The sequence below is a fragment of the Gossypium hirsutum genome, chromosome A10, assembly GCF_007990345.1.
Source record: "Gossypium hirsutum isolate 1008001.06 chromosome A10, Gossypium_hirsutum_v2.1, whole genome shotgun sequence".
NCBI lineage: Eukaryota > Viridiplantae > Streptophyta > Magnoliopsida > Malvales > Malvaceae > Gossypium > Gossypium hirsutum.
The window spans coordinates 115,760,422-115,776,110 of NC_053433.1; the positions used below are offsets into that span (position 1 = coordinate 115,760,422).

A 15,689-nucleotide genomic window follows, 5' to 3' on the forward strand; every position below is an offset into this window, starting at 1 on the left:
AACAGATTCTATACTGAATTGTTTAGTCCATGCTTCTCCATTCATAACCCAGAAATGAAAATACTTCTCAGCTGCTATCTATGGTTCTATCGCTATGTATGTGCTTGGGTAAACAACAGGACCAAGTGATCCATTAAAAACCAATAACTTAACACGGTGTGGGTCTTCTGTATAACACCCAACTAATTCTGATATTAGTAAAATGGAAAACTTCTCATTAGCTATGTCAAATGAAACAATCGCAACTTTATCTTCCCTCATCATTATTTTCCAATAAAATATTCCATCTAAGTAAGTACCCCACTCTAGTGGTTGGGGAATATCAAATTTGGGTAAGGAAATTTCCTTCCAAGAATCACTTTTGAGTGAATATAACTCAATTTGGCTCGCAGAACGAAAATTTGAAATTTCTTGTTCACTATCAAAATTAAGAGTAACAATGATAGAATACTAGAAGAACAACAAGATAAAGCTCTAGAAAAGAAGAAGAAATATTTTCAAGGTAAAGAAATTAACTCTGATCTTAATCTGTTCACAATACAAGCTTATATAGAAAAATGAAGTCTAAGCTGCTATTAACAGAATATAACAAAATACCAGCTTTGTAACTATCTGCCTAACCACTAAGCTACTTACACATTAAGCACATGTATATTATATACTATAACATTCATCCAACTTCCTCAAGTGGGACGACCCGAAGAGAATTACGAAACCGAGTAAAGAGCGACACAGACAATGGTTTAGTGAGAATATTGTCGAAACCATCCCTCGGTTTAAAAATTTTCAAAAAAAAAGGGAGGAAATCGACTTTTGAGAAACAAATGCATAGAGTCGCCACCGATCCTTTAGTTTTGGTGTGATCGGATCACCTGAGAATTTGGTTATTTTAATAAAACATTTTTGGTTTACTAAAACAACGATTTTGGTCTACGAATTTTTGAGAAAACGGGTTCGGGAGTCGGCTATGCATGAGGAAGGATTAGCACCCTCACTACGCCCAAAATTGGTACCGAATCGATTAAATACTATCCTTATGTCTAAAATTAAAAAGTTTTTGTAATGTGGTTCTTTTTTATAACGTTTGAGTAACCCGAGTTGGTTGCCAAAATCTTCTTGTTTCGATGTCCAAAAATTTATAATTCGAGAATTACAAAAGGATGCTCAACTATTTAGTCCAACGAAAAATCGAAACCCAGCACAATAGCGTACGATTCCTCAAATTTCCAAACATTGACCATTGCCTTACCTTATAAAATACATGTGAAATTCCGAGGAGATATTAGATTATTTTGGACAAATGAAAAAAGTGCAACCCAGCAAGATTGGGCTCGATTCTCAAATCGCCAAACATCGAACATTGCCTTCATTTTGAAAGATTTTAGAAAATGTGAGTGACATTCCGAAGGGATCTTCAATTGTTTCAAACCAATGAAAAACACGATTCTCAAATCGCCAAACATTGAACATAGTCTTCGTTTTTAAGTATTTTTTATAAACATGAGTGAGAATATAAAGGAATGTTCGATCGTTTTGAGCAAACGAGAAATCACAACCCAACATGATAGGGCATGATTCTCGAATTATCAAATGCCGAATATTGCCTTCGTTTTAAAAATTTTTAGAAGATATGAAATTTTGATGGGATACTCGATTATTTTGAGCAAACACGAAATTGCAACCCAACACGTTAGGGCACGACTCCACGAATTGCTAAATATCGAATCTCGTCTTCGTTTTGAAGAATTTTAAAAGACATGAGTGAAATTTTGAAGTAATATTCGATTATTTTGAGCAAACGTGAAATTGCAACCCAACACGTTAGGGCACGATTCCGCGAATTGCCAAACATCGAATCTCGTCTTCATTTTGAAGAATTTTTGAATGAATGGTTATAAAGCTAGCTTAAGACGTATTAATTCGATTTGAAATGAGATGACATTGATCACGAAATTTGGGTTTTATAAAACCACATTTCAAAAATCAAGTGGAAAACGATGAATGGGGTAATATGTGTATGCATAAAAATACGACAATGGAAAAATGAGGATAATACAATTTATCTAATCAACTACAAGAACTTAAATGACTAAGCATAACTAGCTTGGAAATATAACTCAACTTCAATCATGCATGGAGAACAATTAGCTTGACAATAATGAATACATAAAATGCAACGACAGCATACATGGCATAATAAAAATTATTAGAGGCACCAAACAAAATGCAAACCAGAGAAGCAATATGGTATTAAACTATTTCACAATAATGACGAATAAATGGACATATAAAATATAGGTTGACAAATTTGTATGAAACTAAGGATATATATAACCTTTTTTGAAACCGATATTATAGAATGGAAGTTTAGGTCAAATTACATGTAAAATATTTTAAATACAAATACATTCAAAAGTTGACAAACTACATGATGATTTAAATAATGTAATATAAAAGAATGAGAATAAAGATATATGACAAGACTTAATACACAAAATAGATTTATGAAACATGTGTACATGTATAAAAATAGTATTTAGGTGTGAAATTTTAAACCAAAACAATGTGTGGTAAAATGTATTCTTAAAAAGGTGACTTACGTACGTAAAAGAAAGTATATATATAGAAAAAATTAAGAGAATTCATAAAATAACTTTAGTATGGGACTAAATATGTACATAGAACTAAATTATTAACCATTTATGAACAAATATACGTGAAACATTTGAGCAAGTGTTACATAGATATTTTAAATAATATAGTATAAAAATGAACTATAAAATGATGGTTAAAAATATATGAAAAAGTTATTGAAATAGTTCAACAAATATATAAAAAAATGTTAAGCACATTAAAGTAATAATTATTACGAGTTACGAACCTTAATAAAAAATGTACATGTACAAATACATATATAGAAAATTTAAAGAAATATCACATAAATATTGAAATATCATGAGAAAAGAAACTCAAACTCATTATACGAAGAGACTATAGGTGTAGAATCATGGATCTAACAATGTGTATAGATTAAATGTATGTACCAATATATATATGTACAAAAATATTTTAAACGATATGTAAAACATGTGTATCAAACATATTAAAATAAAAAACATATGAGTCTAATTATGTATAGGTTAAACACGGGTGTCCATATATATATAGTAGTTTTACAAAGTATATTACGTAGGGTTACATAATAAAATACAAGAATAAACTTAAAAGAAATTGTATACATAATAACAATATAAGGTTGATAATAGATATATATATACGTGTATATAAATGAAAGTATGAATAATAAAATATAGTCATGCAAAACTTAATAAAATACTTCAAGATAGTTTATTGAATGGTGAATAATAAGTAAATTTCAAAAATAAAAGGGTTTCAAAGAATAAAAATGCTGAAAATAATGAAAAATGAAAAAACTCAATTGAAACAAAAATAAAACTAAAAAGGACAATTAATAAATAAAATTAGTTGCTGAAATTAGGAAAAGAACTAAGTTTTAACGCGCGCGTGAATGCGAGGGACTAAAATTGGCAATATACCCGAACCCAAAGTGATGCATTTAGGCGCGGATTAGATTGCAAATAAGCGTAAATTATAAGTCCAAATTAAAAAGCTCAGGGAGTTTCGGATGAACTCAATCAGAGGTTAATATAAAAAAGAGGGACTGAAAGCAAAAATTTCCCTTTACCACGACAAACGCGCGGGTCATGAGGGCGTCGGATCGGGTCATCAGGATGGTTTCACAACGGTGTCGTTTGAGACCATTATAATTGGTCCAAACGGTGTCGTTTTTAATCCCTTAAATCCCCTGACCAAACCTCCCATTCGGCTGAATCCCTATCTCTTTCTTTCTACTTTACCAAACCCTAAATCCCCTCTCTTGTTCGAATCTCAAGAGGCCCTAGCAGCCATTTGAATGCCGAACGGCAATCGACGGAGGGAGACTTGTTCGCTCATTAACCCCGCTTGGGTCCTTGCCATGAGGACCTCCGATTTCAAACCTCAAACCCCGTCTCGACTTCGATTAAACCGAAGAAGATGGGGATTCCGGCGGTTCATTCGTCCAGGTAAACTCCTCTGCTTCCTTTTACCCTCTTTTCTCGAAATAACAGTATGTGAAACCAAAAAAAATAAGTAAAGAAGGGGAAAACAATGAAAAAAACGAAAGCCGGATAATCACCTCTTTTAAAGTTTCGATTATTGTATGCAAAAAAATGGAGAGTCTATTCGTAAGAAGATCCCCCTTTTACATTCCTTTTCTTTGACTTTTGTAGCCGAAATATCAAAAAAGAACAAAAATATACAAGCCATTTTTCTATTGGCTGCTATCCTTGCTGCTATTTTTGTTTTCTTTCGCAGGTACAGGACGACGTGGAGGCACGAGGGTGCCGTACGGAGGCGTGGGAGGCTTGTACGGCACTGGAGGCTGCTGCGGCGCAAGGGAAACCCTAGGGTTCTGTTGTTGTTTTAATATTTGGGCTTGCTGGGCCGTGTAATTTTGGGCCTTGGGTTAATTTAGGGATTGGGTTATGTAATTGGACATTAGACTGTGGGTTTTTTTTGTATTTTCATTTTGTTTTTATTTTTATACGGGCCCGGGCAAATTTTGGGCCTTACAAATATCGGCTACTTGATCTGTAATAGCCCGATCTTAGGCTTAGTCGGAACAGTGGTTTCGAGACCACAAATCCGACGAAAAAAAAATGTAATGGCTTGAATTTTCAGAGGTGTCGGAACGGTGATTCGAGATCACTAAATTCGACAAATGGGTAGAAAATATTATTAATTTAGTAAGTATAAGTTAAATATGAAGTTAGGAAAATTTTTGAAATAGTGAATAGTGCACTAGAAATAAATATTAAAATAATTAGAATCGAAATGAGGTATCAAGACCTCGGGGATTTTAAACTGAGCCATAAATATTTTTATAAATATTTATGGAGTGTTAAAAAGTTAGTATTAAAGTTTCGTTAAGAAATTTTAAAGTTCCGATAATTAATTGAACAAAAAGGACTAAATTGTAACAAATGCAAAATTTTGGGAAATGATTAAATAGCTTAAATGATAAAAGGAAGAGGGCTTAAAAGGCAAATAGACCCAAGGTCTATTTGGGCTGGACGGCAGAGGCATGAAATCAGCAAGAAAGTAAGGAGAATTAAGGGCAAAATTGGAAAATTGCAAAATTTGCTTAATAAAGTTAGGACCCAAGTGGAATTATCTAGATTTCTCTTCATTTTTCTGAATTCTCATCAGCTAAAACACCATGGAAGGGCTTCTTCAAGCTGGTTCTTCATATTTTTATTACATGTAAGTTCAATTCTTGACTATTTCTTGAAATTTTTGTATTTTTATGACTTTTACAACTAGGCCCACTTGTTAAATCCATTAGTTTTTGATTTTATGAAAGAAGTTGAAAGTTGATATGAATATGTGCTGGAAGTATATGATGATTTAGCATGAAATTAGAGCTTTAAATTATTCATATGCTGATTTTATTGAAAGAATTGAATAGAAAGTGAATGTTTGGGACCTAATAGTAAAAGAGTTTGAAGATAGAGTTATATGTGGAAATTCTGAATTTCAATAGTTGTGTAACAACTTATAATGTCTAGTAAAGTACTAATTGAGAAAATTAGATTAATTGAGGGGTTAATTGAGAAAGGACCGAATTGTATAAACTGTGAAATTTGGGGCAAAATGGAAATCAACATTTTGCACTAAAGCAGTTTTGGACAGCAGCAGTAGTGTAACTTTGAAAAATCACCAAAAATTGTAGAGATTGAATTAGAGGATGAATAAAATATGAAAATAAAGCTTATTGAGTCTAGTTTCTTATAAAAGAAATGATGTGAGAAATGGAATTGTAAATCATGAGATATAATAGATTTTGTGAGACAAGGTCAGAATGAATTCGGGTTCCCCTGTTCTGACTTTGGAAAATCATTAAAAATTGTACAAAAATGATTATGAGTTATAGTTTATATGGTTAGAATCCTTAATGAGTCTATTTTTAGAAGAAATAAGCTAAAACATCATCCGAATTCTGTACAATGAGATAATTAATTTTTAGTGAAGAGTGGTCGGAACTGTCAGACAGCGAAACAGGGGAAACTTTAGAGAATAAACTGTACTATTTGACTAAACCAAAAATTATGAAAATTTTATGGTATGAAGATATGTGAGTATAGTTTCAGGGAAAATTAACGGATCTTAATTTGGAGCTCTTTAGCTCCAGATAAAAATAATTTAGTGACTCTGACTCGGATAAACAGCTTTGAATATACATGTTAGTGAATATTGAAATTATGGTTAATGTTGTTTAAGTGTGTTATACACATTAAGGATGTGGAATGGAGAGGAGGAGGAGGAAAATTGGGAAATATATGAATGATTCGTGTATAAATGGTCATATGTTTGATTATAACTCATAAACGATGAAATATGAATGATGCTTATTTTTGTGCATTATTGGTCATGGTTTAAGCTCATGTGTGAAAATAAAGTTTCATAGTATGTGTGTATGGTATATTCAGTATATGATTTGGCATGAAATAATACCATGAATGGTTTATGAATTAACACATGTTGGTAAGCCTGATATATGAATAAATGATCAAATTGAGCGGAACGCCGAATTTGAGTACTTCTGATCAAGTGACAAAGTGATAAGTGGTAGCTTTAGCTACACTTATCTGATCAAGTGACAAGTGGAAAGTGATAAGTAATAGCTTCGGCTATACTTATCTGATCAAGTGACAAAGTGATAAGTGATAGCTTCGGCTACACTTATCTGATCAAGTGACAAGTGAAAAGTGATAAGTGATAGCTTCGGCTATACTTATCTGATCAAGAGACAAAGTGATAAGTGATAGCTTTAGCTACACTTATCTGATCAAGAGACAAAGTGATAAGTGGCTACACTTATCTGATCAAGAGACAAAGTGATAAGTGGCTACACTTATCTGATCAAGAAACAAAGTGATAGGTGGCTACACTTATCTGATCAGGGACAAGTGATAAGTGATCATACGTAAGACCATAGTTATACTATGGCAAAGTGAAAGTGAAGTACTCAATTTTCCGTGACCGTTCCGTAATTTGATTAAGGATGGTAAGTGACAAATGGGCCCAAAAGAATTAAAGTAAATGGATAAGTGGTAGTGTATTTATATCAGGACGATGTTGTTATTCAAACTAAAGTGATATTTTCATTGCTAAATTGAGAATTTCATAAATGTGTTATTGAATGGTATAATCAATAAACATTGAGTTAAATGGTAAATACGTATTAGTTTTGAATTTGATGTCATTGAATTGTACGTGAATTAAATGGAAATTGCTAGTGATATGATTTAAATTATGAGCATGAGAAATTGTGAATTGAATGAAATGGAAATGAAGCATTAAATTGCATGAGTATGTATCGGGTCTGGCAGGCCCTAATTATTATGATTATAATATTTTGAGGATATATTGTGAAAAGTTATAGAAACATGTTAATTATTTTGAAAGTTTTAATTTTGATGAAATTTTATAACTCGGTTAAATACGTTTACAAGTGTATGTGTTTTGGTAATGCCTCGTACCCTATTCCGGTGTTGGATACGGGTAAGGGGTGTCACATGATCACAGGCAGGAACTTTGCCAACAACCAATTCGTCACCGGCTACCTTTTCTCGAACAAAAAAAGATCAAGTTCAACATGTTTAAACTTAGAGTGCAGAACTGGATTAGCGGCAATAGCAACGGCACTAGAATTATCACACCACATTGTCGGAGGATCAACCGAACTTAGTTTCAACTCTGTCAAGAGAGAGACCAGCCAAGCAACATCACTAGTGGCAGCAGCCAAACTACGATATTCAGCCTCCGCCGTAAAGTGAGAAACAACTTGTTGTTTCTTGGAACACTAAGATATCGGTGTATGACCAAAGTACACACAGTATCCCGTAGTAGACCGACGATCATCAAAATCAAGTCCCCAATTTACATCAGCATAACCGACCAAGGACAGCCGCTCAGAACCCCGAAAGAGTAAGCCATAAGAAAGTGTACCACGTAAGTACTAAAGAATACGTTTTAACGCTACCATGTGTAGATTAGTGGGAGCATGCATAAATTGACACACCCTGTTAACGGCATATGCAATATCAGGCAGGGTTAACACAATATACTGAAGATCCCCGGCAAGACTACAATATTCAATTGGATCAGCAAGGTACTCACCCTCATCCTTCGATAACATGGAAGAGCTGACCGTTGGTGTAGGAACACTTTTGGCAGTAGACATAGAACTCCGTGCAAGAAGCTCCTGAATGTATTTGCACTGACACAAATGAAGACTACCAGAGGAAGACCGACTGACCTCAAGCCCCAAAAAATAACGAAGCTCACTCATATCCTTTAAAGCAAACTTGTTGTGTAGCTGTTGAACAAAACAATTGATTTCATCAAAAGAACTGCCAGTAAGAATAATATCATCCACATAAACAAGCACATATAGAGTGGAAGCAGAGGAAGATCGAACAAACAACGAGGCATCCGACTTTGACAACGTAAAACCAGTAGAAACAAGAAACTGTTTTAATTTGTCAAACCAAGCACGAGGAGCTTGTCGTAAACCATATAACGCTTTAGTCAGATGACATACCAGCTTTTCACCACTGGAACTATGTTGCAAAAAACCTAGAGGCTGCTCATAAACACGTCATCAGTTAGATCACCATTCAGAAATGCATTATTTACATCAACTTGCCGGAGTGGCCAACCCTTGGTTACGGCAACAGAGAGGATGACTCGAATAGTAGCATGTTTGACTACTGGACTGAACGTCTCTTGAAAATCACATCCAGGCACCTGTGAACAGCCCTTGGCTACTAATCGTGCCTTTCGATGATTAATTGTTCCATCGGGATTCATCTTTATCTTAAACAACCACTTGCAACCAATTGCCTTCCGACCAGGAGGAAGAGAACAGAGCTCCCATATAGAGTTAGCTATTAATGCATCATACTCAGCTTGTACAGCTAGCCGCCAGTCTGGATGAGCAAGAACCTCCTCAACAGAACTTGGCTCAACCTCAACCTTAATAGTGTCTACACACAAGGCTTTGAGTTTGAAGATACTAGCCTTAGATCGAGTCACCATACCATGAGTATTGGTAGTAGAAACAGGAGGAATAGGAACAAGTGCAGCAGGAAAAATTAGAGAAGAGATAGCCTCCTCTCGGACAACAGGTTCTGAGTCATCAAGAAAATTGACAGAATTATGACGAGAAGCACCACACGTAGCAGAAGAACCAAGAGAAACACCACACGTAGCAGAAGAACCACTCAGATCAAGTGCACGAGTACGACTTCCTAGAGGAACGCCAGGTGTGGGAGCAGAAGGTAAACCAGTGTCCTTAAGGGGAAACGATCGAACTACAGGAACATACGTAGTAGTATCCGAGACATCGGAGTACTAGCAGAAGAAGAGACTGAAAACAGAAACTGAGTTTCATCAAACACAACATGCCTAGAAACAATAACCTTACCATCGGGTGTTAGACAAAAATAACCTTTATGATGGGCACTATACCCCAGAAACGTAGATGGTTGGGATCGAAAATCAAGCTTGTGTTTAATAAACGGACGTAAATATGGAAAACAGCAGCAACCAAATACTCTAAGATGATCATAAGTCGGTTCGCGATCAAACAAGCTTTGATACGGTGATCGTCCGTTCAACACAGAAGTGGGCAACCGATTAATAAGATGAACTGCACTGCAAAAAGCATAGCCCCAGTACTTCATTGGTACATTAGCCTGAGCCAAAAGAGTGAGACCAGTCTCCACAATATGTCGGTGCTTACGTTCAGTGACACCATTTTTTCAGACATGTGAGGATAGGAAACACGATGAATTATCCCCTGTCGAGCAAGAACAGATGAAAATGCACGAAACTCACTGCCCCAATCACTTTGAAATTTCTTAATGCACTTCTCGAACTGAGTGAGAACCATTTTTTGAAATTGACCAAAACACTCCACAACTTGAGATTTGCGACTTATCAGATATATCCAGGTAAATCGACTGGTCATGTCAATAAAAGAAACATAATACAAATTTCTTTCACAGGAAACAGCAGCTGGGTCTCACAAATTAGAAACAACCAACTCAAACAAATCAACATACTCAGTAGTAGAACGAGAAAAAGGCAACTTATAATATTTCCCTTTTTGACAGGCAACATAAACATTATCAAGGCAACTTTTATTTACAGTAATACGACATTTATCTAAAACAGCTTTTACAGTATTAGGAATAGGATGTCCCAGCCTTTTATGCCACAAATCAAAAACATCAACTGGAGAAGAACGTTGAACAACCGTATTATTAACAGATGGAGTAGACAAAACAATCAAACCTGATGAGAACTGATAGAGCCCATCACGAACTTGGCTCCGCATTAAGATTTCCTGTGTCTGGATGTCCTTAATCACACAAAACGAAGGGTGAAACTCAAAAAACACATTCTTGTCAGTAGCAAACTTAGATACAGATAATAAATTTTTCTGAATACTCGGCACACATAGCACATTCGAGAGATGTAGAAACTGCGTCGTTGAAGGAAATGTTGTACTCCCAATGGATGATATTTCGGTAGAGACCCCATTACCCATTAAAAGAGAAGGAGTACCTGTATAAGAGTGGAACTGTATAAATCTGAAGCATTCTTGCAGACGTGATGAGTAGCCCCCGAGTGTGGGTACCAGGACGTGCTTCCTACCGGTAACGGAACATATGAGTCAGTAGAATTAAAATTGGAGTCATATGCAGAAGCATCAGAATAATCCGAGGCGTGCAACTCAGGAAGCCGGGAGGAAGCCCAACAAACTAGGATGAGTCATATGGAGATGAGGTAACACTAAACACGTGAGTACATGGTTTTGTTCTCCACGGAGCCTCATGAACAGTCTGCCAAGATCTATCAACATCAACACAATTAGCAGAAGGCTCGGGCACAAATCGATCATCATGTGAACGGACCCGAACCGACCTACTAGGCCCACGTGACCGAGAGATCATCTTACCATGCGCATTGCCCAAGGAGTCATTACACAAGTGAAAACCCATATCACCAAGATTACGCCTATTATTATATGAATTTGGGTCATCATTACTAGGCTGCCCATTTCTATGTTTAATAAATGGATTGGATCCATTATTCTGAATCTCTGCATGTGGCCCACGTGGGATACTATTTGCTATTCCATAATTTGGCCAAACTGATGGCCTCCAATTTTGATCACAATTTCCCCAATTTTGACCAAAGCCATTCTCTCTTATTCGGTCATAATCTCTCCCAAATAAGCCAGACACAAAACCACCCCGTCGAGCCAATGGGTCATCGATCGACAATTGATCATCACGATCGTACCTGTAGTAGCACCTCTGCGCGAGATGGCCATAACGGCTGCAGATCTGACATTGGACCCGCAGACGGAAAGAACGACCGCAACCACGAACGGAGGAACGCCCTCCTCCAAAAAACGGAGCCTCTGTCGACAGAAGTTGCGGCCCCTCCACCATATTAACAGGGATCAATACTTCGTGGGCAGTCCGACCATGTTGAGCTTCGCACTCAACCAAAGCATTAACGATGCACTGAAATGGCAATGGTCCCGAGGAGAGGGACGCGGACGAAACAATAGCATCAAAATCCGATGAGAGATCGGCAAGAAGAATCGACGTCCGTTCGGCCTCTGAGATCTGAGTTCCAGACGCTATAAGTAAAGCACACAAACTAGTAATTTTATTGACATAAGCTCCAACAGAAAGGCTACCTTTCCAAAGGGAGTGAAGTTCATGACGCAACTGGGACTACTTCGTGCTTGAATCGGCGGCAAACAAGTTGTTCGCCACAATCCAAACATTATAAGCGGTGCGAACATCCGTAAAAGAGGACAAGAAGGAAGAGCTAATTGTGGATAACAACCAAGAGGTAAGCAAACTGTCTTGCTGATCAAAGATCGAAACAACCGAATTAACAACAAAAACGCCATCGGAGGAGTGAATAAGACGCACAGGAGCCGTCAAGGAGCCATCAAGCATCCCAAACAAACCATAGCCATGAAGGATAAGCCGGACCTGCTGCCGCCATTGAACAAACGAGCCTTCATCCAATTTAACAACCTCATGACGAGGAAAGGAGGTGACCACGCGATCACCAAAAAACACTGAGCCAGAAGGCTCAACAGAATCAGAGTCAGTAGAATGCATGGAAGCCATGTTCGAGGATCACCGAGCGACTGATACCATGATAGAATATTAGAAGAACAACAAGATAAAGCTCTAGAAAAGAAGAAATATTTTCAAGGTAAAGAAATTAACTCTGATCTTAATCTGTTCACAATACAAGCTTATATAGAAAAATGAAGTCTAAACTGCTACTAACAGAATATAACAAAATACCAGCTTTGTAACTATCTGCCTAACCACTAAGCTACTTACACATTAATCACATGTATATTATATACTATCACAAAAAATTATGAATTTATAGTTATCAGTTTCGGAATCAAATCCGAAAGCAGCATCATCATACATGACATGTTGTAAAGGTAACCACGGGAAGGAAGACGTCAGACTAAGGGTGGAAGAAGGATTTTAAACTCATTGGTTGATGGGTTCAAAAAAGAAGGGTGTGGGAGTAATGATGGAGGAAGGATTTTAAACTCTCTGGTTACTTAAAGTGTGTCTTCATGTCAATGAAGGCATCAACATAGTAAATGGGGGAGTGTCATGGTCTACAATTTACTATGCTAATTATCAAGGTTGAGCTTTCCCCAGATAGTCCTGAGTGAAATTTAAGTACACTAATTTAGAAGTTAGAATTTGGAATTTTTCAGATACCCTACAGCTTTAGAGGGATGTTGTGATGCAAACTGGGTAACCGATAAAGTTAGTTTTATAAGTGGGTATGTCTTTACTTTGGATGGAGTAACTATATCTTGGAAGTTTGCTAAAAAGACGTGTATTACTCGCTCCATGATAGAATTAGAGTTCATAACTCTTGAATGAGTCAAGCAAGAGAGAGATTTCTTTATGGGAGAATGGAGTACTTGCTTTAGAGTACATGAGGTTTGAAAGGAACCTAGCTGATCCACTAACCAAAGGGTTAAGTAGGAAAATGTTCTTGATTCTTCAAGGGGGATAGGTCTTAAAGCCCAGTGGTTGAGGAATTCATGGTGGATACCCAACTTAATTCTCTAAGTTCAATGTAGCCAAACAAAACCATGGAAAGACTCATAATGTACATTCTACTTATCCCTGTGGTGAACGATCTACATACATAAGGTTGAGTTCTCACTCTTAACCAATTCTTACCCCTGGATTTGGGTGGTCCTATTGCGACGGACTTGATGAATTCACCGACATGTGAGGTTGAGTTTATTAGTCTTAATGAAATCATATTCCAGAGTTTGGGTGGTCCTCTTGAGACGGACTTGATAAATTCATCGAATTTGAATTTGAGAAGATGAGCTTAATAGATGCTCTTAATGATTTCATAGTCCTGATTCGGGTGGTCTATATTGAGATAGACTTGATGAAATCACCTACATAAGTGTGAAGGATTAGCTACCTTCTATGAGAAACATTAGGTAGTCTTTCTAGAGCACTTACCAGTATCCCAAAGTATATTGGCTAAATTGTTAATCTATCGCGGAACTTAATTGGACCTAAGATTAGTCGTGTGTTATGAGTTTATTGATATTTTAACAAGTTCTAGATTTGTTCACTTGTTAAGAGAAGAATTACCCATTTCACTATGTATTAGTACTAATCTAACAAATACTACTACTTAAGAGGCTAATTCGGTTATTACTTTTTAGCTTTTCTCTCCTAAAAGTACTTTTGACAGCTTAATTACGTTTTCACCCCTCCAACACATTAAAAGCCATTCCAGCCTCCTCGATACGTCACTGGTTCACAGTTGACATTCTCTCTTATTTGGACCAAGAATTTTAACCTCAAAATACAAAAATTCAATCTAATCCCTCTCTCTAGATTGGTACCCAACAAATTTTTAGTCCAATTAATTTAAAACAACCCCAACTTCATCTTCATGGTCAATTGAACTCTTTAAATAACCCATGGGATAATGTTTGAAACTTTAAAATAACTTGTAAAGGATTAAATAATTATATAGAGAGAGTGTTTAAATTATATTAACATGATACTAAAAAGTGTATTTAATACGATAAAAAATTTCTCAAAAAAAATATTCGATAAATATGTACTGCTTGGTATTGTTTTAAAATATTTCTAATTAATATTATACCCTTTCTAACACTAATCATATCTCTTTAATAGTATTTTAACCCTAATTAGTGTTGATTAATTAAATAAATTTAATGTTAAAAATTAAATAAAATTAATAAATAACAATAGTAAAGCAAGGCTTACGATTTTGTTTGTTCAATTAAGAATAATGGGTTAGAATTTAGAATTTGGAAAAAGGTTTTAATTAAGATTTAGGGTCTAAATTGGTTTAAGATTATAGGTTGAAGGATTTTAGAATTTTATAAAATAGATTAATTTTAGAGTTAAAAATACTAATAAAGTTTATTAATCTTATTTGAATGCTATGATTATCTTAATCCAAGTTAAATTTATATAGTATATATATTACCTACCCGAAAACCAGAACCCCATCAGCCCACAAAGATGGTGTGGGGTAAAATCGAAAAAAGTCAATGTGGGCAAATGATAGACTCGGTTTTTATAAGCTAATGCTTAAACTGTGGATCTGTTTCATATGTATGGTTGTTTGAGAAAGATCTAATACACAGAAACAAGGTGTAATTGATGACTTAATGGTCTGGTAACTCGAAAACGATGTTCTTAAATAATAGGTATAGCAGCTGACATGACTTTTTCTCTAGTTCCATGTCCATTGTAATATGTGGAATTCATCTACTTGTTTGGGTATAAATTGTTGAGAAGTGTCTTCCTTTGAGTTCAAATTGTAGACAAGTATAGCTGATTATTGCATTCAAGAAATGGAAACTCAAGTGAAGTACATGTGGGTTGTGGTGTTTGTTGTGAGTATGACCATTGCAGGGCTAAACGGAGTGGAAGCAACTCATGATTACTATGGTCCCTGTGGGAAACATGACATCGAGAAGGAAGCTCAGAAGCTGTCTCCATGTACATACGCTGCAAAATACTGGAGAGCTCCGGTTTCTGAGCGTTGCTGTGCTATAATAGAGAAAAAGCTCACCAATCCAGGCTGCCTCTGCGCTATTCTGCAAACTCGTACCGCATACGATGCCGGGGTGAGGCCAGAAGTTGCCGTTACCATTCCAAAACGCTGCAACATTGCTGTTCGTCCGGTCGGTCACAAGTGCGGAGGTACGTTCAATTTTGCATGCTGCAGTTTTCGTTACCTTTACTTTAGACATATAATGGTTTCATTCTGATGAAGCTATTGTTTGTTTAATTGTTGCAGGTTTCCCATTTGTTTAAGCCTCAACACATCCAACAATCAAAGTATGGTGGATTCACTGTGACATCCATCTAGCAGTTTAAGCTTAATAAAATCTGCAGTTTTACCTTTTATCTTTGAGCAAATAAGTAAAATGTGCAGTTGTTTCTTTCAATAATACTAAATAAAACGTTACTATT

The 15,689-nt window shown here is 36.0% G+C and overlaps 1 protein-coding gene across 1 annotated transcript; it reads left to right on the plus strand.

Annotated features, from left to right (window-relative positions):
- Nucleotides 1-11,301: 11,301 nt before the first annotated feature.
- Nucleotides 11,302-15,689, plus strand: LOC107951602 (uncharacterized). The gene is made up of 2 exons (XM_016886699.2): nucleotides 11,302-15,416; nucleotides 15,514-15,689. The coding sequence occupies exons 1-2, from the start codon at nucleotides 15,065-15,067 to the stop codon at nucleotides 15,528-15,530; spliced, it is 369 nt and encodes a 122-aa protein (XP_016742188.1). The 5' UTR covers nucleotides 11,302-15,064; the 3' UTR covers nucleotides 15,531-15,689.

What these genes read in the sequence shown, in the direction of transcription:
- LOC107951602 (XM_016886699.2), top strand. Translation starts at nt 15,065, where the DNA reads ATGGAAACTCAAGTGAAGTACATGTGGGTTGTGGTGTTTGTTGTGAGT.